The following is a 25788-nucleotide window of genomic DNA, read 5'->3' as shown; positions in this document are numbered from 1 at the left end:
GTTTCAATGTTGTTCAGATGCAGACCGCAGACTGATTCCTTTGCCTGCACTCATAAATTAGACCACTGTCACATTCCCCCCATCCATCCCTGGCCCTGCACACCGTCTACAGCTCCTACAGAGCAACTGTCGTCCAAATCCCAGAGCTGAGCTCGGCACATTTCTGACGATGCCGTAACACATGACAATGTTCATGATCGAAAACAGACCTGCCTCATTGTCAGCACCGCTATGACATACCGCATCTTGACTCGAGGTATTGAAAAGCCATCTTTATTGGTATAATGTAGAAGACTCCCCACCACGACTGGCAGGAGAGCAGGCTTCATACAAGTTTCACAAAGATATCTATCAATTATTGTCACATTTAGAGGCTCCGAGGACCCCCCTCCCCTACTCTCAAACAGGGCGGTAGGTCGAGTGCTGCTCAGTCACTGCCTGTTTCCCTATCTTCTTTGTTATGTAGGAATAAAACACAGAAGGGGCGGGTGAAGGGGGGCACTCCACTACTGACCTCCAGACTGTGGTCACTGCGCTCTCTCCCTGCGGTGGGCACTCAGCCTCCTCTCTGCAGAGTGCATGCTCCCAGCCCCTGCTGAGCGACCTTCCAGCCCCCTCAGTCCACGGAGCTCACTGACGCCCTGGAGGTCCTGAGCAGAAAGACCACAGCCTCCTGACAACACACAGCAGAGAGATTTAGGTATTTTATAGTATAAATACATTCAAAATCACTTAGGAGTAACAGTATTTGTGTCACAGTGACATGTCCATGATAAACTTTGTGTTTAACAACAGTAAACAGTGTGACATTTGAGTGACTTGTCATTTTAACAGCATTGTGAACTCTAATCTATGCAGGTATCACATTTCTGTCTTTGTGAATTGGTGACATTTTCTCTTCAAAGTCCACAAAAGAATTTTCATTCATTTTTTTTTTTTTTTTTTGCAGCTAAAATATTAAAGCAGGATGAAATCAATAAAACATCTTTTACTATGGTATTGGACTTATTATGATCTTGCTTACTTGGAAACAGATCTCCCTAAAGCTGACTTCCACATGGCTTCACACACTCAATATGTTGTGAAATCTATCAGGTAACCCATCTGGTCTAATTATATTTAAATGTATTTCCAGTAAGTGTTAACTCACACTTTAAAAAACCAACAACAACCTTCAAGTCTACTTCGCAGAGGAACATTAAAATAAAAAAAGTGGTTTTTTTAAAATGTTTTGGTCTTTTTTAGAATTTACTCACGTCACAAAAGAGAGACTTGGAATTCAACTATAAATAAACTACAAAACCTGACACAGACTTCTACAATAACAGGTTAACATTGACATGAATAAATAAAAGAAATTTAGCAGTAAACTGGTCGGTAGATTAAAATAATCCTGATGTCAGAGAAACTTCAGAGCCTCGTTTCTCATAAAAAGTTATGTTCTGTGAAGTATGAGCTTAATACTAATAAACCCCTTCATTACTGGTTTCAAAATGTCTTCTGCAGCGGTCACGTCTTTATTGGTCATTCTTTCCACAATTTATAATCCTTTGAGACAAAACTCTTGACTAGATTGTTATCACTACAACCGGCTTTGTTTGATCTCTGCCGGCTATCTTGTTTGTATTCGTCCTGATCAGTTTCCTTGTGTGTGAATCAAAAGCTTGGTTACTTCAGGCTAAGTCCATCACAAGTGTCCCACCCTCCTCCTTCACTCTCTATCTGTCTCCCACTCCTCTCCCTCCTCCCCCTGTCCCACGGCTGCTCGCCCCACAGCCCATCAGAATGACAATAGTATTGATGTAAAATGTGTCGCCTTTGGGCCGCTGAAGCATATAACCCCTGCATGCCTGGCCCAGCCACCACCACAGTTTATGGCTTTATTGTGTCCCCTTTTATGTCCTCCCCTGTTGGGGTGGGCGGAAAACAATTTAGAAAATTCACTGTATATGTCCCTGTGAGTGGAGCAGAGAGTATGCATGTGTTGACGTGTGCGTGTCTGTGTGTGTGTGTGTATGTGTGTGTGTGTGTGTGTGTGTGTGCGCACAGTATGCACGTATATCCGGATCAATTAGTCAGGGCACAACCCCTAAAAATCAATGTGTCAACATGTACGTCAGCTGGTGTGAACCCTACATCCCTTCACCTTCCTCCAGCCACTTTGGGGAATAGTTTTTTTTTTCAATGATCACACATGAAACAAGTTGAGTAACAACTCTACTCTACCTTTTTTCATGTGTCCCTCCCCATACCTCCCTCTCTCATTTCCCTCCCTCCCTCTTTTCACTCTTTCCTTTCTTTTCCACATTACCAGGGGGTGGCGTGTGATTGACAGATGGGAACGAATCATAATTTTTTTTCGTAACCTAAGGCCATCTTCTGTGATTGGCTTGCCAGCTGACATCTCCAAACCTCATTCCCCCCGCCTCTACCCCCCCTTTAATATTGGGCCTGTGGATGAGGCATCCTGAGGGAGAAAAAAGTAGAGAGAGAGAAAAGATATCTACCTTAGGGAAGAACCTTAGAGAGAGGGAGGGAAGGAGAGGACGGGTAGGAGCGTGTGTGCATGTGTGTAAGAGACACTTATTCTCTTAACTACTAGGAGACAGACACACTTTCCTGGCCCGACTCAAAGAAGGGGGGAAAACAGGAGGAAGATTTTTTTTTCAATATCATTTTAATCTTCCCCTCATTCAACAATCAAGCTGCCCTAAAGCTTCTCTTCCTGGAAACTCTTCTTCATTGCCTGCTGGAAGTTCTATGTATTGATCCATTTACCCTCTCACACACTACAAGGCTTACCTCATGGATTTGTATCTGATTGGATATTTGATGTGTGTGTGGTTGTCCAGCTCTCGGGTGCTTGGAGGCTATCCCATCTGGTGGTGAGTACAAATCCACAGTTTCAGCATCAGACCCTATAGCCGCATAAAGAGAGAGAGTCTTTTTGGTCAAATGATCATTTTGAGAGGGCAGAATGTGCACTTTCAGTTGACTGCGTGGAAAAATGTTCTCCGGCCCAGTCCAAAGAATCTTAACCTCAAATACTAGTGTAACGGAAAAGGCTCGCCGTTCTTTTTCCCTCCACATGCAGGTCCATTTATCATATTGGAGTATGTTGTGATGCAAAGAGGGTGGATTTTTAGTTTGGGAATCATTAAAGGATTAAAAATGTGGAGACCTTTTTTTAATTTAAGGAAAAATACACGAGCGAGTGGTTGCCATGTTGATATGAATTAGTCAGCACTGTAAGGACTTGTGAGGCATTTCCACACACCAGTGTAAGTCAGTAGGATCATTCATTATTACATAAATTGTAGATATCGCTTAAGCACGATGACAACACTGATGTTGCTCATGAAAACTCAACAAAGGCTCAGAAGAGGCTCCTGTTTCTACTCCATAATCAATTTCTGTCTTGAAATACAACCATATAATTTAAGGAGGGCCTCAGGGAGTACAACAATCATGACTTATAAGATCAGCGTCATTTTGTTTTGTTTGCTATTGTGCGTCACTGTTCTACATTCAGGCCGCTGGCCCCCAAACATGCCGTGAATTGAATCTGAATTGTTTTTGGCTTTTTTGGGGAGCTGTATGACATGTATTGAATACAAAATCTTTGCGGCTGCCAAACTTGTGCACAATTTTTTCAATATTACAAATTTGTGGTCTGCCATGGGGTATCAGCTGTAATTAAATTAATCCCTTTTTTCTTTTTTTGAAAAACAGTTAAGCATATCATTTTGCTTTTCAATTGCACCACAATTCACCCCCTCCACCACGGATTTGTCAGGAGACAATATGTTTAGGTGCCGCAGGGTTTTATTCTTTGTTAAATTATCCCAGATCGCTTTTGGCACCAGTAACTGAAATTTAGAGGTTTATCTCATTACAAATTCAGCTACATGCAGCTGACCTCATAGCTCCTGGTCTTCTTTTGTAACATAAAGCTTCTATTTTGGAGATATTTGCGTAGGCGTATGACAAAGCTCTTTTGGCTCACGACACAATACTTGTCAGAGCTACTGCACTTTTAGTAGCCCAACTAGCATGTGGTCCCACCATAGTGCTGTCCAAACCGCGAGCATCTTCTGGTTTCATTTACAGAGCAGGCAGCTGCCAAGCACACAGGCCACAGGGCTGAAGTGTTAATGGCAAAGAGGACTTTACACCCACTCCTGGCTCTAGCAAGAACCATCAGACAACAGTGACAAAGAGCCTGGGATTCTCTCTGTGTGAATTACCTGCAGCTGTTCTGTTCAAGGAGCTTACATGACACTGGTATAATGTTCGAAGCTCAACAATGAGCACCACCTTTGATTTGGGTAACAAATTTTGAAGTGTAGGCTGGGGAAGGGGTTACTGGGAGGGTGGAAAGATGAAAAGCAGAGCCGTAGCTCCAGGTGACTGGGCAGGTGCTGAGGAATGGGTGTCAAACAGCGATGTCAGTGGCATCACCCCGCGGTGTCGAACATGTCCAGAAGGAGACAAAATGAGGTTGTGCGTCAAACAAGAGGGTGCCGAGTTTCAGCAAGGGCCCAGGCAGGGTCCTCTCAGCTTCTGTCTCAGGGGCGATGACTTGACCATAAATTCTCCAGCCAAGGTGGGACGAGCTGAAGGGGAGAGCAGTTTTGACTGCTCTATGCCTGGCAGCCTTGCTTTTACAAGATGGGGTGTTGAAAACACAACAGGGCATAAATAACTCGAGTGATATGCACATATGCATGGACGAAGATGAGGTGTAGTAGAAAAACATAGCAATCTAATGAGGTGGGTTTGGAAAAGGCGAGACAGAGGAGTAAATTGCCGTCTTGAAATGCAAGAATGCTGGGGAAACAGCAGTTTTGTACAACATGAGCAAAATCAAAGTTTGAGAAAATTCATGACAGCTTAAAGCCATGCTGTGACTCACTCTACATAATCCACAGGTCCCACAGTGTTTCTGTCCAATAATCTGACAACGCAGTCCTTTCCGTGTGGTTTGAAAATGAAAAAATATCTGTTCCTGGACTTATTGCTGTGTTTTGGTTTCACCTTTTTAACCCATGTTTAATAATCACAGAGTATCAATATCTACGAAATTGAAGCTGAGGACCATGACATAATATTCTCTACTTATCAAACACTGGGGCTGTTAATATAAGTCACGGCTGGTATTGTATTAAGCCTGTGTGGCTTAACTCATCAACAAAATCTTAAGCCACTCTGTCAGCCAGCTGTGTGTTTGTATTCCTTGCATAAACAGCGGCGGCTTTAAGTGAATGATGACAGTCACTTTCAGCGAGGAATTACCTCAGCTGAATTTAGTCCGATACCAGCGATCGAGCATCAGCAGTGATTATCGGTTTAAGTCTGTCATATCACACCGCACGGCCACGAGATGTTTAAATCCAATAACTGTTATTCTCTTAATCCTTTGTTGTCATCACTACTGTTATATCTGCATGAGAAAACTGAGACATTGGACACTTGATGCAAGTTCTTCTTTTGCATATGGATTATACTTTTCAATGCGTCAGATTGCCTAAAATGTACATAGTTGTGGTTATGAAATATTTCTCTGAATTGATGGCCCTGAAAGGGTTTTTTTTTTTAAACTTCCACTCAGGTGGGATATAAACAAAAAGAAGCAGTTATAACTGCTTAATATTCAGCCTACAAATCCAGGAACAGGTTATAAGTAACTCTGTAAAATCAGAACATAAAAAAAGAAATTGCAGTTGTTCTACAATAAGGCTACGTGTAACTTGAAAGCTTTCAGTGATTTAATTTTAACATCCAAATGCAATTAGATTTGGAGTGTGTATGAGCCTAAATACGGCTTCCTGACTAAAATCATGTTTGCTGTTTGAAGGACCACTTGTGGAAGTTTTGAGGGCCTCAATAACGTCAGTGACATAACTCTCGAAAGATCTCACGCACAGCTATCTAGGTTCAACAAACTGCCCTGTCTACACACAGACCTTTCCAGTTCAACCTGAGCGGCTTAAATGGGGCTCTAGAGTCCATCTCTGGGTCTCAGGAATGTCATTATCTGACTGTGACACCCCCCACCTCCAATCTTCAATCCAATCTTCAACCGCAAAACCCCTACCATTGGCAAAGGGATCACTTAAATGATTCTTACTGCGGGAAAATCCTCCGTCTGCCGTCTTGTGTGAAAAGATCAAGGATGTTCGGGTATTATTCTCAGCAGTGCAGTGGAAGGTAGAGAAAAGAGCAGGAAAGTCCAGAAGAATGTCATTCATAAGAAACTTTAGGGTTCCATTATGAATGGCTGAGGGCCGCCATAGGACCAGGGTCAAAGGCAATTTTGGGCTAAAGCCAAAGAGAAATGTCTCAACAGAAAGTGACATCCACGGGGATGCAGGAAATATGCAAGGAGTAAATTCCTTTAAAAAAAATATGTATGACTATAACCCTATGCAATTTGCCACTGTAAAACACATCTTGAATGCATTTTAATTATTGTTTTTTCCTCGATGCTTGTACCTTTAAGTAATTACAAGAAACTTTCATTTAATTTTGATTTTGGCTGCCCCTGTGGAGAAAAGTGGTAGTGTTTCCATGAGCACCACCGCCTCATGTCGTAAAGATCTTGATCTGGCGTGCATTTGTTTAGGAAGCAAGTGAAGGTAACTTCTTTTTAATACTATTTCTGTTTTTCTAAACACAGCTGTTTTCAGCATGCATAAAGCAATGAAATAATGTATATTTTTGGCTACATAAGAATAATAACTGTAATATAACGATGGTGAAACAAAGTAAACTTTGTTTTAGTCATGTATTGATGAAAAACCATGTCTCTCAATCTATTGTTTGTTTGTAAGTTTGGCTGATTTAACATCAGTTTTGAAATCTCTTTCAAATCCTGCAGTTCTTTCCATCTGTTGAATGATCCTCCAAAGTTGACCCGTGCTCTATCACTCTCCATTTTAGCTTTTTCTAGGTTTTTCGGTCAAGCCATTTCTTTTTCTCTTTTTCTCTGCTACAAAAGATAACGAAAAAATTAAATTCTTTAGGGAAAAATGTATATAGGCACTACCGCTCTAAGCACCATAAAGAGTTTGATCTGATTTTGCAAGCAATCTGATGCAGTGACAGGTCTGAAGAATAATGTTACAGAAATTGCCAATCTTCTCCCTGATGGTCTTGTTTGCTTATTTAGGTCATACAGAACAATCAGTGTTAAACTGGAAATGTTTCATAACCAGTTAAAACTCCTTTAGGCTGCTTTAAAGAATGTTGCCTTTTACAATAACCAAAAAATGCAGCAGTCTTTAACCGTACTGTCAGTGAGAGTTACCTTCATGTACTGAACCAACACGTTACTTCACAAAACAAACTTACAAGACTGTCGTCAGTGAACAAGCATGTGGGATGACATTACCCAGTCAGACCCAAGCTAGGCAAGAGCTTCAAAGGAGAGTGGTATTTCAAAGCAGCGAAGGCGAGTTCTAATCTTCACACACTATCAAAGGACATGCAATGTGCTCTTGTAGGAAATGACAAAGTCCCTCAGTGCACAGCTATTAGCTGCACTAAAACACAGGCCAGGACAGTTCCTCAAAGGGAAAACACCAACGGCCAGAGGCAAAGGGATCATTAGGGGACACGTGTGGAGGCACACACACACACACTTACACACAATATTTAAAGTCTTCATTACCTGGCTGATCTCACCAGGATGACTTGTTACAGAGGTTAATTATTAGCAGAAAGCAATTTCACACAGGGTCAGTGACAAAGATGTGTTGCTCGCACCTGTACAGCCTATATTCAGTCCAAGCCCTCAGGTCACTGACCAGGTCAACCAAACAGCTACTGGATGCAGAACAGAACAGAAGAGAGGGCTTTCATTCATTGTCTCTAAATTACAAGGAACATTCACTTTACTTGTTGAAAAAAAAAAGCTCAAAATATTTTTGAATAAGGTGTCATGTCTTTGCAATCATGAAACTTTCAAATATGAATCATAATGACATTGAAAAAAAATATTTTTGTCATATTAATCCTTGTCATGGTAGAGCTTTTTTAATGCTAGTCACGATATGACTTTTCAAACTGAACTACCTGTTTCTCTTGGCCTATACAGGTAAGATAACCGATAATTTCACCTATTGTATTATAAAAAGAAGTTCATAACCTCTAGTTGATACACCAGAGGGTGAGAAAGGCTGACATGTAGTGAGCAAAGATGGATGATTTAATATTCCTTAGCTCTGACCTAACCAGATTTAGCTAACGTCACTCTTCAAATGTTCACTAATTACTTCTAGCAAAGTACATAAAAAACATTAAGATACATACTTTGACTTTCAAAGCGCACATTGTCTCAGAATTTAAATTAAATTCTTTGACATAATCTGTTAGATCAAATATGCCAATGTATTCAGACATGCCATCCCCTGTTTCGCATTGTGTAAATGCTGCACTTGTTCAGTAAACGAAAGCAATTTTGCTTCTTATTATGAGTGGAGAATTTATCTGCTGTAATTTCAATTATAATATAATAAACTGATAATATTGGCATCAATACATCATGCATGATATTGACTAGATATGACTACTGAGTTTCAGTACTGATACCACAGCAATTTATTTTTTCAACACTTTAAATTGAGAAATATAACCATGTTTCTACAAATACCATTTTTTCATCCAACAAAAGAAGCCTGGGTCTCAAAAGGTTAAATGTTGTTTCAAAGCAAGCAGCCGCATAAGAAGATCATTAAGATCAAACATTTCGCCTGAGTGAAATATCTGCAGACCTGCACGCTCTCTAAACCAGGTTTGACACCAACAATACAATCACATCACAGATCTGTCTGAGTTTTTTCGAGATTGCCTAAGCATGCGAAAGTCAACAGCAATTAGGTTTTTAACAGCTTTTAAACACACAATGTGGTGTTGGAAATTACCACAAAGAAATTCCAGACATACAATAGAAGATTCCAGACAATCCACTACGAGTTATGATTTGCATAGACAATTCAAGCAGCGGTGCCAACAAGCTGGTCCTAATGAGCAGTGGCAGGGAACAATGCACTGTTTGAGTTGTGGTTCATTCACACAGTCCCTCAAGACTCTCATTCAAACAAGCTCTGTCCTCTCAAGACAACAGATCAGAGTCTGTTGTGTCCACCTACAGACAGAAAAGGACACCGAGCTTCCAGTCTAGCGTGCATTTGTCAGTGCCTTGTACTCTCCAGTGCACTTGTGTGCAGAGCTGCTCTCATTCACTTTCTGACAGGCAGGTTCACAAGTTTACACCCTGTTCAGTTTCCCTCTTCACGTCTCCATACTTGTGACTGCAGGGGCTCCTTGTCCCAACTCCACACTCTCAGCAACAGTCTGCAGAGAGGGGAAAGGAGGGGAGGCAAAGGAGGTAGAAAGAAAGAACAGGTTGGAACATTTTTCAGGGGTCCTGTCATTTTTTATCTGATCAGCCAGGAGCTGTTGGACTACAAATCAAAAGTGTGCCAAAGAAAAAGAGAAGACAACAAAACACAGACAGGAGCTTTGCATTCCAGCCTCCACCAGGAAAAGTCCCATCCTCGGGCAAAGCCGGCAACTTTCCTTGGCCCACTTACTCTCTTTCGAGTGTCTTTATCTCTCTGCGGACTCTGTTGTGGGATTTATAAATGAAATTCTGATGGCAATGTTTTCAATGCACGTCTCTGACTGCTCTGCCAGGGCCTCATTTAGCAACACGATGTCCTCCAGGCAAATCTGACAAGTTGAGCTGCGGCGTCAACATATAGAGGTAAATTAGAGGTAGATTGGAGTTTAATGCAAACAATATTCCCGCAGTCTGTTACTGCAGAGGCCTTTTTCAGGAGCATGGCTCTCACAGAGGATGTGACAGAACTCACTCAGGACTCAGCGCTTCAGGCACAAACCCAGCATAAGCTAACATTATTAATTTTTCTTTAATGAAATAAGTTAACTTGTTCCGACATGGCTGAAAACGACTGGCACCCATCATCAATAATGGCAAATACATTGGAATGCGACAGCATTTCATCAAATATGAAGCCAGAATCAAATCTGGGGCAGATCATAATCCTCTATTGGCTCTATTAAGCTGTAGGTTGAAACAATTACAAGTTATAATATAATTAAGTTATTATAGCATCCAAGACCAAACCTTAATGTTTTGTATGAGTAATTTCATTTCTCATAAAATACAAGAGAGGAGATAAAAGATTTGATGAGAGATTGATTACAGCATCAGAGCGGCATGAATCCTCGTATTTTACTAACTTTGAATCGAACCCTAATTGTAGACATGCACAAACGCAGTGCAGTTGACTGCATCATCATCATCAAAGTATCCTCTTGACCTTAAAGCAAAAGCCTAGAGAGTGTCCAATCATGTGATGAGACACAATGGAAATTTTATATCAGCATTTTATCATCTTGTTTCAGCAGTTTTCAGCATGTCTTGCAACAAGGGTAGAACCCTTGTCTACAATTAACGCTTTCACAATGTTTGCCCAGAATGAGCAATACGAAAAAAGCATCCAGCTCTTGCCATCATCTTAGTGATAACCTTGTTCGAAGTAGGAGCTTACAAGTAGCAACACAACCATGCAGTTCACTCTGCCTTCATACATGCACGCAGGTTTCCATGAGTCTTTGAACAGTGCCTAAGGAATAAATGCATGGAGGGATGGATTGTGACAGGCTCTCTAATCCTTCGCTTTTCCTCTCTGCTTCACCCTCATACTTTGCTTGCCACTTCAACACTACAATTTGTTCTGAACTATAACCACGAGAAGCTTGAACGTAAAACATATTTCAATTTGTGCCTTTCTGATCAGTGTTCAAGGTTAATCATTTCAGCTGAAAGCAGTAGTGGAAACAAAGTGCACGGTGCTCCAGTCCAGTCCAAATTTGTGTTACTTTAGGCTTCGACTCCACTAGATTTAAGGGGAAAATAATGTACTTTTTTCTCAACATTACTTTAACAGCTATACTTTACAATTTTCCATTCACACACAATGCATGTCTGAAAGCCCTTTGAGGCAAATTTGTGAATTGTAATTATGCACTCTAAAAATAAATTGAATTGAATTAAGCTTATAAATAAGAGATTTTATGAATTAAACTAAGCCACAGTAGTAAGCCTATAATTAGCTCTACCTCAGCCTACTACAAAATATATGACTACTTTTAGTAGTACATCAGCATTGTAACATTAACTCCTTATTCTCTTAACTGCAGGACTCGTAATGGAATATTTCTACATTGTGATATAGCTACTTTTACTTGAGTAAAGGACTTGTCTCACACTGGCTGAAATTTAAAGACAAAATAGTATTTCATGGAAACTCTGTTACCTTGTTGCCCGCATGCATTGAGGAGTAGAACAATAATACAAAACATATTCTTTAATGTTCTATAGTTTACTTTCATATAAAATTGAACTATTACAGGTGAAGTAGATATTCTCTACCCAGCTGTAAAGTAACCTAAAACATATTTTACAAGACGCCACTTAATAACTGATGTTAAATATTTTACTTAGGTAAAAGTAGCAATACTACAGAGTACAAATACTGTTACAAGCAAAATTCTTGCATTCAAATTCGTACTTAAGTTAAAAGAACAAAAGTATTAACAAAAACATACAAATTATGCAGGATAACCCACTTCAGAGTCATATATTAGATATATAATTTAATCATGCAATATTGTGTATATGACTTTACTGTTGTAGCTGGTAAAAGTGGGGATAATTTTAACGACTTTCTATAGCTACAGCTGGGTAGCCTAATTTGTAGTAATACATCACAGTTTATGAATTTATAATCTTAATCTGCAAAACTAAAGCTAATAACAAATAAATGTAGGGGAGTAAAAAGTACAATATTTTCCTCTAAAATGTAAATTTTACTGTATGAAGCACAGTACTTCGTATAGAGTTGAGGAGTAACGGTTAGGACCAACATACAATATCGTCACACTGTAAAAATAATCGCCATTTCAATCGTAATTTTTTTGTCAAAATTGTTTTTTTGTTGCCTAAATCATCTCCTCATGACGCCGGCCACCATATGGTAAAATCGCCTACATCCTCAGTTGATCAGATCATGTGATTTTACACCTTTAAGATAATGGCCTATGTCAAGTGTGTGACTTAAGCGGATTTATTATGCCTAAGTCAAAATAAAATGTAACTTAGGTAATTTTTTGAACATGCCTTTGTGACTCAAGCGAGATATGGTAACACTTTATTTTGAAGTGTCTACATGTCTAAGAGTGACATGAGCGTGTCATAAACATTAATGACACTTTGAAGTAACATTAATGCTCATGATACTTGTCATGTCATGTTTCTGACAGGCTTGTGTGACTCTTATGTAGACACCTTCAAAATAAAGTGTTACCATATCTTGCTTAAGTCACAAAGGCATGTTCAAAAAAATTGTCTAAGTCATTTATTTCTCTCAAATTACATAATTTACACACAGTCTTTTTACTATGCCAATAGTCATCCTTTGATACTTCCTTTTTGAGTGAAATGATCAATAAATGTCATATGTTACACGTTTGGTGAAGTTTTTTGTGTTTCCTGCAAAACTTGAAAAAATGAGTTAGCCGATTATTTTAACAGGGTGATGATATATTTTTAGGTTGATATCTGCTACAATGGTACTTAAAAATAAACTAGATATACTTCAGCAGCTCCTTCTAAGCAACATATAAAGGGCGGAATGATTACAGGTATAGTAGACATTGTTTTACTCAGTTGTCATTTAGCAAATATCATTTTAACTTGAGACGTTACTTAACTGACGTTGAACAGCTAACATTACATTTAAAGCTAACGGCTAACGGTTTCTGTTTTTCTGAAGGCTAAATATATAAGATATGAGTCCAATATTGACCTTAAAAAATAAGCAAGTCGTTTGAGAACACTTACCGCTGTTTTGAAGAGATTTCCAGATTACTTAAAGTTATAAATTACTCTGGCGTTATCCTCAGCTGCAAGGTGAAGAAGAAGCCGTTTTCCACATTCTGATCCAAGATGGCAGCCGGAAGTGACATATTACCTCCTCGGTTGCTTTTTACAACTCAACAAAAATGTCAGTATTTATCGTATAGGAAAATGAACAATTATAGGAAATAATGTGATCTATATAAATTATTATACATATTCCTTTAAATAATAATTATCAGGGTAAAAGTGTCAAATGTAAAAACAATATCAGACACAATCTGAGGCGAAGCAACATCTACACAACCATGCATGTGCAATTGAAACTACTTTTTCAGTATTCAACAACACATTCATGTACTCCTTAGATGGTCCTGTTTTCCAAGATGTGAAGTCTTCTTCCACGTTCAGTGTGCAATAAGTTTAATGCGGAAAAAACATGCATGCTACAAAGAAGATAACTTTTCTAACTAATCTAGGTCAAAAATCCTTCGCTCTTAAATGCATCAGGCTGTCTAATTCTTCAATAATTTACAGAAGAGCAGACTAACAGAATTTCCCCTCGGGGATAAATGAAGTAATTTTGATTTGATTTGACTTTTTTGATTTATGTGGACAGCAACAAACAGTTACAACCTAATACCATATTACAAATTCTTTGTGAGCAGAACATTGATGTGCAATACTTGAATCAATGACAAGTTTCTTACCACCAATACAACATTTACTTTTGTTTTTGCATAGTATAACTCATTTTTATGATTATTCCGTGACCACATGGATGCAGCATTACACCAAGGCTAGGACCAGGACCCCAAAAAAGTATAAAGGGCTTGCCTGAGTACACACTTATTTGGCTTCACTTACTCAAAGATGTGCATAAACTCTGACAAGATATATTGAAGTTGTGGTTATCACATGATGATAAATGACGCAAACAAGCTGGAGATCAGCACCTCTGTGCTTTGATACTTGTATACGGGCCCTGGTCATGAACTTCAAACTGTTTCTATAGCCCAGCAGGCTAAAGGCAGTGAGGTCAGATGTCATGTTCTGCTCAACAGGTTCAGAGGGTCACCTGGTACTTTTTGTGCCTCTGGACATGGAAGGCTGTCACACAAAGAAAGCTCATCTGTGCACAGACATGTGCTTCACGCTGACCCCTGTAATGCAGACCTCCCACAACAGCAGCTGCAACACATTTCTTATAGTACAAGATTTCTTGCTCAGAGACAGAATAAAAACAGAGATGCTGTCACTTCTCTTCTTGAACCAGGCAGCAGGGAGTGTAGTGGTGACTTTATTGCATTGGGAGTGGTTCAGTCAAAAGTTTTTGTTGACAGTGTTATAGTCTTGATTGCGTGAATTTCCACTCTTTTGCGAGGTGTGTGGTGGAATCCCTTTGTTTCCTCTGCTTCATTTCTGTGGTTTGCAGCAGCCCGTCATACTTTCACATCAGCCCAGTTTAGATACTGAGAAAACCCCCAACCAAGCCGTAAACCCCCCCAAGCCAGTAGAGGCCCCATACGGACCTGCCTGGGCATGCACCTGCCAAGCCCTGCCGCTCGCTGCTGCTCTGCTGCTTGTCTCGTCCCCTGCAGCAGATTCCCCCGGCATTCTGCCTCTGTGGAGGTCTCTGCGTCTGCTGCTCCCTCATTCGGTTGAGACACGTTGCTCGTGGCTTCCGAGAAGTGAGGCAAGGCAGGCAGGATCAGCATGGCTCACATGTGGTCTGCATGCATGCGTCTGTGTGTGCGTCTGTTTGCACGATACGCCTCATAACCCCTCAGGGTTAAGACTCTCATTAGCACCTAGCCAAAAAGATATCCCTTTCATCTCATCTGTCCATACGGATCAAGTGAGGCACATCCTTTGCAAACAAAGACAAATAGGCTGGCAGATCCACAGCCTGTAGTCTAAACATGCTATGTCCACCACAAAGTCCTATGCGGTTAGCTAATTGATTCCATCAGAAATCCTAAATTCACTGGCTAAGCCTGCATGTCAGGGTGGTGGGCAAGTGGTTTAGCTGTCCTGAACAGAACCTGTAATGTAGCAGAGGTTGGCACAGCGGTCGAAATACAGAGATATCTCACTTGGAGAAGAGAGATTTTCCTTTGAGGTAACTGAGTGATGTTGTTGGGGAGTATGTGACACCATGGTTCAAATACAAGCTCTGAGCAGGGCATCACCCACTCTGGTCCATCCCATGACTGAGAGATTAATGGGCAGTAACCAAGCTAGCAGACAGTGTAATTAAGGCCCTTAGTCACTCAGTCACCAGACAGAGTGAAGTCAGCAACACTTGAACTCTTTGGTGTTGGTGGGATCGGGACTGGCAGATGAGCTAATGTGGCTGCCTTCGCTTCGGTTAACTTAAGACAAGAACATGAACGAGATTGATGAGCGCTATCAAATTACTGCATGGGAACATCAAATTGGGCAAAACAGCATTTCTAAGTTTGAATTATTAAGTTGGATATGAAAGAGAAGAGACTTATTTTTCCTCGTGCATAGAAGTGTTTGAGAGTTTTTGAATAGTTTATGTCACCGTGCTATCCTTGATGAACTCTTCATACTGAAACGTAAGAATAGTTTGTTGTGTATCATGCCAACAACACAAGAGGCCTATAGCTGATTATGTTATTATCAAATATTCCATTGCACCAGCTGTAAATGCAAAACAACTCGGCATCATGCCTCTGTGTAAGCTCTGCTGGCAAGCCTTGATACCTGGGAGCCTGCTGTAACAATGCTCACCTGAGATCAAAAACAGTGTTTGGAAAGGAGGAGGAGGGTGTTGGGAGGTGGGGGCAGGGTTTTGTTGGTAGCCATATGTAGAAAGCAAAAGCACACATGAGCTGAGGGGAGATTTTTTCCCTGTGACTTCAATGGCTTGACTTTTGTGTTGGGGTGGGGCACTGCACTGCACTCATCTGTCAGAGTCAGTGGCTGCTATGATTGGGTTGCGCCCTGCGGGGGACCTGAGGTCATCCTGAGTGGCGCTCTGATCTGATCGGCATCAATTGTTCCCCCATGATCCTCTCATGGCCTCCAGCGCCACGTTGTCGGCCCAGACACAACCAAGTGCTGGAGAGTCTGCTCGACACTGGTAACGTTCTTCTCTTTGAGCTGCTGGCAGCACATCGTCACATCTCTAACCCTGTAAACACAATCATACACATTTTTTATACATCAATTATCTCTTCAGGACACTGACCTATACAGAAACATGCATGTTTCTTCAGTTTACATACACTGTATACCCAGAAATAAATAAACAAGAAATTTGAGCCCAACATCTTCATCAAATTCGTGACCTTCTGGAAGGAACCGCACAGTTTTGTTTGAGCCTGTCATCACAAAGAGCATGTTAAAACATGGGCATGGCAAACATGTTTTCTCTCTCTCTCTCTTTTATTTCAAGAGAAATAGAAAGCAATTACAATTAATTACCTGAATGAAACTATAATGGTTTCTGGCATCGCAAGCTGATCTTGGCTGTCTCGTTGTGGTGATTAATCCCTGCTTAGGCACATCTTCACGAGCCTTCTGGTGAGGCACATATCTTCAGATATGCTGTTTTTCGTCCATCAACAGTGAGCTGAACTGTGTACGCTGTCACTCTTGTCAAATCAGCTACAGAGGAAAACCGCAAATTAATAATGGAACTGCAGGGGCAGGTGTTTTCATATATTTGAAATTATATGAGGGGGCTTTTCCCAACCTAAGCAGACAGGTTCTTGTGTGTTATCTGTTAGATCAGCAGATATGTGTATGCTAACAAGTGGGAACACTTTGAAAAGTCAGTACTAATAGCTTGTATCCCTGCCCTGAAGTGGGCCTATTAGCCACCCTTCTCCTGCTGGAAAAAAAGAGACAAAATAAACAGGAGCTCTTAGTATAAACTACATTAAACAGATAAGTCAATAAAGCACTCTAGTATGAATCACTGTACTGTCACAGAGCTGCGCTTACAGTTAAACCTGAGATTAATGAATACAGAAGTGGTCTCCTCTCAAGAGGCCTCCCTGGCAGGTCACCATTATTGCTATTGTGGGCTGGAGTTCAGGGAGGGCACAGACTTCTACTGCAAGGCAAACTGTCTCGCTTCCCACATCCTATGAAACTGTAAAAGCACAAGAGCTGGATGCACAATGTTTTTTGATGACTTACTTTGAGAGATATACATCTCAGAAATGTTATTATTTCAGCATAAACCCCATGAAATGTATCATCTTGGTTGCAAGGGGGTCCCAAATAAACACTCGACAAACAGAAGGATAACACAACAGTATGAGACACAATAATATAACACAACAATGACAAAAGAAAAAACAAATTAAATACCAAGACAAAAAATGAGTAGAGACACAACCAAAAGAAAAAGAAATATGATCAGTCTATAAATAAATACAGCGGTTGCATTACTGAAAACATATTGTTTTAAGATTCCTAAACTGCTTAAATGACAGAACAGATATTTACAGGTAACTTTTTGCAATCTGAATTGGTATACATGTTTTCTGTAAAAAAAACTTTCAGTCATTTAGCAAAAGAAACCAAAGTCCTCAAATGTAAAATGTTGTCTAAACACAAGCAACAGTAAAATACTTAATGAAGTAAAGTCATTCAACATGGGCACAATGTTAATATAAATCAGGAACTATCTGGCCAAAAAATAAGCATACAAGATGATCTGACCAAATGGTAAATGGTAAATGGTAAAATGGTAAATGGGGTGCACTTATATAGCACTTTTATCCAAAGCGCTTTACACTACACACTACGCTCATTCACCCATTCACACACACATTCATACTGGTGGCAGAGGCTACCAGGGCACACTGGGCACACATTCATTCACACACCGATGAACGCAGCATTAGGAGCAATTTGGGGTTCAGTATCTTGCTCAAGGATACTTCGACATGTAGCTGCCATGGTCGGGGATCGAACCACCGGTTACTGGACGAACACTCAACCAACTGAGCCACAGCCGCCCCGATATTCAAACATCAGCTTTCACAAATACCAAAAAAGTTTAGGGTTTAATAACCCTAAAAAGCAAAGAACAAGAAATGTGACTTTAAAAGATGTTCAATGCAACCAAAAATTGATTTCTTATTTGCAGTGTTGGCCTGTTAAATTTTTGATTTTGTTGTTAAACCTGATAACTGGTCATGTTGCCGTTCCGTGCTAAACACAGATACAGATGTGTGTTTTGTCCAGCAGATCTCACCCGATGATGCTCTCCCTCTTTCTGTGTCACAGGTCCCTGGCCCTTGGGCATCAGTACTCGTCTCTGGGCTCCCAACCCATCCTGTGTGGCTCGATCCCGGGCCTGGTGCCCAAGCAGCTGCGATTCTGTCGCAACTACATAGAGATCATGCCCAGCGTTGCAGAAGGTGTCAAACTGGGGATCCAGGAGTGCCAGCACCAGTTCAGGGGCCGCCGATGGAACTGTACCACCATTAAGGACAACCTGGCCATCTTTGGCCCCGTGCTAGATAAAGGTAAACTATTTACAAGTGCCATGAATCTTTATCGCTGTATTATGTGAGGATGTTCATATAAGAAATAATGATCTGAACAATCCGTGCCAAACTTGCTACTGTAAAAACTAGGTTGTATATCTGAGGCTAATGCAAGCTGTTACAAAACGTAAACCCTAAGGCTCAGCACTGCCTGTTCTCTGGGCTTTTGCTGACAAACGCCTAACTAGGGCAATTACAATAATATACACCTTTCCTGGCTGCAGTGAGAAATGAGTGCAGGTACAAGCACTGACACATTATTCAACTTCCATCCATCTTTACCTTCAGTATCGCATTTGTCTTCAGTTTTTTTCTGTTTTCCCAACCGTGTTTACACTCTGTTACATGAAAGGGGGTCAGCTCGGTAAATCTATCAGCACAACCTGACGAGTACAGCTGATATACTGGAGACATCCATCAGGCGCTTCACACGCAGAATACTAATTGTAAGACATTGCCACACTAACTGTCTCCTCTAAACAATCCCACTAAACCTGACAGTGGGGAAACAATAGGCGCAGGTGTCTCGCTTAAGGCCTTGCAGTCCCTAATTATAAAGGTAGAAGTTTGTGTTGTGAGTGAGGCTGCTGATTGGAAATGAATTACCCTGTGTGTCAGAGGGGAAGGAATCTGGGCAGAAATGGGCAGTGTGAGCAGTCCAAGCTCCTCAGTCAAATAAAAGGGAGAGGGGAGGCCAAATGAGATTACAGGCAATAGAAAAGGGCCGGGGGCTCCGCTCAACCCCTACTGTGCATGAAGACCAGTGCGCGCCTCACACAGTCCAGCTCCCACGGACGCCCCATTCACACGCCCTTTTGACTCTGTCATGAAAACAGGCTGAAAGGGGATCTCTCCCAACCTAGCCCGGGTGTGCACTTCGGGATAGGGAAGCAAAGGAAGGAAGGAAGGAGGGAAGGAGGGAAGGAAGGAAGGAGAGCGTCTCACTTTGGGAGTGATGAATGGAAACGTTGGGGTTCGGGAAGAGAGAGCCACCAACCACCAGCCCCAGCCACCTTAAGCTGCATGTTGGCCATGGTGGTGCTGTTGGTGGATGCCTGGAGGAAGTGGGGGGTTGAGGTCCTGTGGTGGGTGGTGGTGTATGGGATTTCAGCTCAGGGTGTTGGCGGAGGGGTGGCTGGAGAGAGAGGGGGGTGGTGGGGGGGTTAGGGAGTTTAGGGAATGCCAGCTCCGGGCAGAGCGGGGCTGTGGGGGCGCGAGTCGCTGGGCCCTTTGTGTGGATAATACAGTGTGACACAAGGGAAACAAAGGCGGATTGATGGGCCCAGCAGGTAGCAGAAGCAGCGCTAGCCATGGCTAACAGCCAGAGCTCCAGGGCCCAGGGCTCACAGGCCCCTGTTGTGGAGGGCCCAGCTCGGCTTGCCAGGGCGAGCAGGGATGCCCAACCTGAGGACGGAGTGTCATCCAATCATGCAAGGACTCACTGGAGATTTAGACCAAAGCTGTATCATTTCACAAGGAATGAATGTTGGAAATACAGTATTCCTAGTCACAAAAAAAGTCTAGTTATTTTTCCATTGTTTAGATTTCATCAATGCTATGCCAGACAATGCTATGCTATTTTCTACAAAAACATTAAAAAACTTTGGTAGCACTTATATGACGGACACGTTGTGTCCGAACTGTTAAGATTCTCAGCTTCCCAAAGCAATTTGAATGATGCCAATGTCAACACAGAAGGTGCACACAGTCATATGATATGGAAATTTACAATAAGTTAGATGTTATTCAATGTTAAAGTTGATGTTGACCAAAATCAGCACCAAAAACCACCAGAACATATCAAATACTGATTAAAAGGTGTATTTGCATTAGGGAAAAACTGTGGTTCACTAAGGTGTTTCAAGAAAACATCTGTTTTGGGGAAAACTATTTTGTATGTCAAACATGGTATGTTCATCCAATGGTAATACATGGTACCGAAATGGCAAAAATACACAATTATGTTACTTAGGTTTATATGATATGTCTAAAAAAGACACGTTGTTTTTTTTTATATTATTGAATATAGTTGTGATTTACAGTATTTCAGCACCTGCATTACATTTTGACAACAAGGCACCACATCAGATGATCCATCTGACCTTTCACCCTGTGAATTTTTAGCATCAATACGCTTAAAACAATAAAACAGCAGACATACTGACCCCTGTGACATCATATCAGCCCTACAGCTTAACACAAAAACATATTATTGTTTTGTACGTTTGCATGCAGACACTTCCAGGGTGGGAAAGTATGACTAGCCTCCAGCCAAACATCAGTTAACTTTTTTTCTGTGGCCTGTAAAATAGTCTGATGGGTCTTGAAAGCCTCATTGGCAGTAGGATTGCTGAGGAATTTCTGGCTTTAGTGGCCACTGTGGTCTGAAAAAATACGTGTTTAATTCCCTGGTCGTGTTCGTACAAATGTAAAAAAAAACTTAGATCACGCAATGGTGCATATCAGACACTCAGGCCACTCAACGCTCTTGAAAAGTCGAGCCGTTGCTTAAGGACAGTTCCCCGTACCTCCGTGTGTATGTTTGTATGTCTGCTGCACGGGCAGTGGAGTGTAATGGGTGAGCCACGGTAAGTGTGCTGTGATTGTGAAACAATGGTGTCTGGTTACATAATAAGCTGTTGCCTTCAAAGGAGGCGTAACTCCATCCTTCAGTGTGAAAAAGAAACAGGCCGACACACTGCTAGGTTTCACCAGAAGGCCTTGGGCTCTGAACGGGGACGGGTATGAGGTGGGGGTGACAACATTCCTGAAACACTATCCAGATGCAAAGCAGCACACCTCAGGGATGACAGGAGGTCACTGAGATCCCACTGAGCATTAGTCCCTCCTGACACAACCACAATGGGCTGATGTCACTGCAGGGACTCTGCTTTTAGCCTCCTTCATGTGCTTCTCCATTGCTGATGATGATCATATGGTAAATACTGTGAACCGTGTTTATATATTGTAAAATACGAGAGGGTTAAAGTTTTTTTTTTCCTCCATAGGCTTCTTGTTTTTCACAGTGTCAAACACCCGTACATAGATGTGCCTTCTCACAGATGAAATATTGTGTTAAAAGGTTACTGCCTGGAGGGATCTCTTTCAATACTTCTGTCTGGATGTTGGCAGCAGTAAAGATGGCCTTGTCCATGTTTAACATAAGATTGACACACTCTCCATCTCTCTCTTTCTCTCTGTCTTTCTTCATCCGTCTCTCTCAGCAACCAGAGAGTCAGCGTTTGTCCACGCTATAGCTTCAGCAGGCGTGGCGTTCGCAGTGACGCGCTCCTGCGCCGAGGGCACGTCCACCATGTGCGGCTGTGACTCCCACCACAAGGGACCTCCCGGGGAGGGCTGGAAGTGGGGCGGCTGCAGCGAGGACGCAGAGTTTGGGGTGCTGGTGTCGAGGGAGTTCGCCGACGCTAGAGAGAACCGTCCAGACGCTCGATCAGCAATGAACCGACACAACAACGAGGCGGGACGCACGGTAAACACATTTAGACATGTAAATGTAAATTGTATTTTTCAGGTTTCTATATTCCATATCAACATAAACGACATTGCCAAAAGTATGTAGACGTGCATTTCTGCATTTCTGCGATTTTCTCCCTTTCAGCAACAGGAGTATTGGTGAGATCCAACACTGATCCTAAAGGTGTTGGATGGGGTTAAAGTCAGGGCTCTGTGCAGGCCAGTCGTGTTCTTCCACACCAAACTGGAAAAAGCATTTCTCTGTGGAGCTGGCTATGTGTACAGGGGCACTGTCATGTTCAAAAAGTAAAGAGACAAGCACAAACTGTTGCTACAAAATTGGAAGCACACTATTGTCCAAAATGTCATTGTATGCTGAAACTAGGACCGGCCGATATGACCAAAATGTTATCAAGATTTAAGTCCTGTTTTAATAACGATTTATCACGATAAAGCATGTTTTCTGCTATTCAATAAAGAAAAGTCTGTACAAATAAACACATAGTAAAGCCTATTTCTGCTACTACATGTTAGCAGGACAGCACCTCTATGGTTTTCTCCAGTTTTACTACCATGTGCAAAGGTCACAACGTAAAGTATTCAGTTCAGCTGCTGATTATACGACATTGCAATACAATCAACATACAAAAATACATACAATAGACATTTTCTGGTATTGTTTTGACAGTGCATATCGTCATATCACCCAGCCCTAGCTGCAACATTAAGTTTTCCCTTCAATTATACTACGTGGTCTAGCACAAACTATTAAAAGCAAATGAAAAAAGGTGGACAGGGGAGTCCACATATTTTTGGCCAGATATTGTACATATTGATTACCACAAGACTAAACTGATCTAACAGGCAGCAGTGGTTCAATAGTATCTGCAGGACTGACTCTGCGGGACAGAAGCAGGTTGCATTGCTGAGCACATTTTGTACAGTGGGATGCTTCACAGCTCTGTCATACATCATATTCATTAGACAACCTGGGCACACATTGTACCGTGGTCTGTAGTAAAAGGGGAAAAACAGAAACCAAGATGCCGTTAACAATGGACCTGACTGTCTTCTGAAGGGAGTGGATTTACCCAGGAAACATTACTGTTTGGGATTACTAATTGTTCATGTGACGGGCAGGGATTTGGTATCTGACTTGTCCGCACATTTCTGAGTTTCCACCTGAAAATGAGCACTTGACTTTGAATGACTGGTTAATTACTCGGCTAAGCAACACCGCGCCCCCACACCTCGCCTTTCATGCCTTGCATCCCAATGAAAAATTCCCTGACAGTCAAATAACCGAAGTGAGTTGAGGGGGAAAAGAAGGAAATCAGCTCAGACTTAAAACATCACTGGCTGCTGTCACCGCTTGGAAAGAAACCGTCTCCCCGGCTGCTTGCTGAGGGGCAAATGGAGGGACCACACGGCAACAAGACAGGCCTTTGATCTGAGCACACAGGAGCAGCCGGGGAGACCACAGGAGCTAACTGAACAGCCGTACTGTCAGGACTCTCCTCTCCTCTCCACCTGGCCCTCTCACGCTCCATTATTTAGCCCTGAGGGCCTCTGGGACTTAATGTTGGCATGACAAGCTCACAGAGTGATGTCACTAGCCCACCCCCCTCCTACCTCTGCCCCCACACTCCCCTTCCTCAGCCAGAGGTGCCACAGCCACCTGCCTTCCGCCGCAGCTGGGGGAATTCTGCAGCTAAATATAGCTGTTGAATTAAAGCACAACAAAATCAAAACACAAAGGTAAAATAAGCCCCGCGGCTGCACACTCATGATGTGAGCCAGTGACTTCAGAGAGAATTAGCAGCAGCGCAAAGCCTCTGTACTTCACAGCTGCATGACACTTAAATAAATTGTAGCCAGTGGCATATTGTTTTTCTTGGCCTGCTCTGCGAGTCTTCAGCGCTTTTGTTAGTCTGCAGTAACTGAATTGCCTGTACATTTCTGACCATAAAATTCCAACAGATCTTGCCTGGTGGTTCCTGACTTCACTGCCCCACAAGTCATTTAGCAAATCTACCAGCACGTTTTAGTTCATGACTTTTAAGGAATACTGTCCCAAAATGTACCTTTTTTGATTATGAAATTCTCACTGCCTGAAGGCCTTGAAAACTGGCTCTGGAAATTATGTAGCTTACTTACAAGCAGCAACCTGCATGTCTGAAAAAAATGAAGCCAATACAGAAATGCAAAAAAAAAAAAAAAGGTGCAGTTCCTCAAATGGCCACTTGAGGCTGGCTCAAAAGCGAGTCAATCCCAATAGACATTGATGTAACTGCTGAAATAAACATTCACAGCACCCCCAAAAACACTTTTGGCCACTTTAGCTAAATTCCTGTATCTCCCAGTGATTTTTTCCATGTAACTCAACCATTTAAAGTATACTGAGGCTTAATATTATGCAAAATTATGTGCATGGCCACTTGGAGTGACAGGTGGGTGCATCACAGGTGGTGTGTCTCAGCAACCGTGCTGTATTCAGCCTTCCTACGCTCCACCTCTTTGCCCATTTTTGGATTAGCCAGGAGGTAGCAGGAGTCAGAGAATGCCACCCACACTGAGCACAAGGAGATTACATCCATGTTTTATACAATCTATGCTGGTTTCTTCCCAGAGGACGAGGCTGTAGTCAGTTTGATTTCACAGCACTGCAAGGGGATTCCTTTGGCAACTGAGAGACAGTAAATGAATGTCAAAACGTCCATAGAAACTTCTCACCACCTCATAGCTCCAAAGCTCTGCCAAAAAAAAAGTGTATTCAGGGATTTCTTGGCCAAGGGCATACTGAACATATGGATCCACTGCGTAGAGGTGGTCTATACGTTTCAGACGTTCCTATATCTATTCTGTATCTTTGTGTCTCTTTGAAATCTGCTGCAACTGCTGTGGATCCAAACCTCAGAGCCAGCTTTCATGGCCCACAGGCAGTGAGTTTTACACTCTAAAGATAGATCTGAGTGGAGTTTTGCTTTAAGGGGCCAGGAAAATGGGTATTAAACATGTTGGTTGTTTGCCAGGCTGTTAAATTTCTTGTGCTGAGTTGTACATGCACTTTTGTCAAATTTAAAGCTTATATCGGCTTTATTTACACTTTACCTAGTATGCTTTTCTTTATTTTCAGTCATATTTATATAATGGCACAGTGTTGGATGTTCATATAAAATGTGGCAAAAATGTCAAATATTGTTGTAAACATATATAAGTAATCCCAAGTCATTCTCAACAGTAGTAACCATCTACTCTTGGTTGAAACTGACGTAAGCTTGTGATATGCTCACGTCAGGGAAACCTGTAATCTTGGTTGCCAACATTAATATTACCCCAATATTGCATCACATTCCTGCTGATTGTGTAGCTTTTGGTTTAGAAGCTTTTATCTCTGATTTTAAACCAAAGAAAGTGGTGTTATTATCTGTCAAAGTCATTCCTCAGGCTGTAATGATGGACAGTGCATAGCCCATGTATGTTTAGGAGAACTGGATACAGGGTTGGGGATGGGCTCTACTAAATCTCTCTGAATCCTAAAAGTTTCACTTTTGTGCATAAAAAACCAGGTCCATGGAACCTGCCTACTAAAGACTAAACGCCAGCCAAGTTGACTACTTACGTTTTTTTTTTTGTGATCAAATCTTTTTATTCAAAATAATCACATAGGGTGGCAGAGCACCATCACATGAGTGCTCTTTCAAATCACAAACAATATGCTGAGACAGAAGGAGGTGTCCCAGGACCAAAAAACACAGGGAGGAAAGACGGGAAGGGGAGGGGTAGATAATAAAAACACAACAGTAAGAATGATGTCTGCAGCTTACT

The 25788-nt window shown here is 41.7% G+C and overlaps 1 protein-coding gene and 1 long non-coding RNA gene across 2 annotated transcripts in view; one reads left to right on the top strand and one right to left on the bottom strand.

The window, feature by feature from the left end:
- Positions 1–619: 619 nt before the first annotated feature.
- On the bottom strand, positions 620–13524 carry LOC131960129 (uncharacterized). The gene is made up of 3 exons (XR_009389597.1): positions 12935–13524; positions 2803–2918; positions 620–673 (listed from the first exon to the last, which is right to left on the bottom strand). It is a non-coding gene; the product is annotated as an uncharacterized LOC131960129 (long non-coding RNA).
- wnt3 (wingless-type MMTV integration site family, member 3) overlaps positions 2661–25788 on the top strand; it is a 28460-nt gene continuing 5332 nt past the window's right edge. Inside the window, exons 1-3 of the mRNA XM_059325373.1 lie at positions 2661–2885; positions 18224–18465; positions 21711–21976. Coding sequence (XP_059181356.1) covers positions 2806–2885; positions 18224–18465; positions 21711–21976 — 588 coding nt within the window. The 5' untranslated portion in view covers positions 2661–2805. The remainder of the gene's footprint in view (positions 2886–18223; positions 18466–21710; positions 21977–25788) is intronic.

Source organism: Centropristis striata, chromosome 21 (assembly GCF_030273125.1).
Source record: "Centropristis striata isolate RG_2023a ecotype Rhode Island chromosome 21, C.striata_1.0, whole genome shotgun sequence".
Lineage (NCBI taxonomy): Eukaryota > Metazoa > Chordata > Actinopteri > Perciformes > Serranidae > Centropristis > Centropristis striata.
This window is presented reverse-complemented; position numbering and strand designations above follow the sequence as displayed.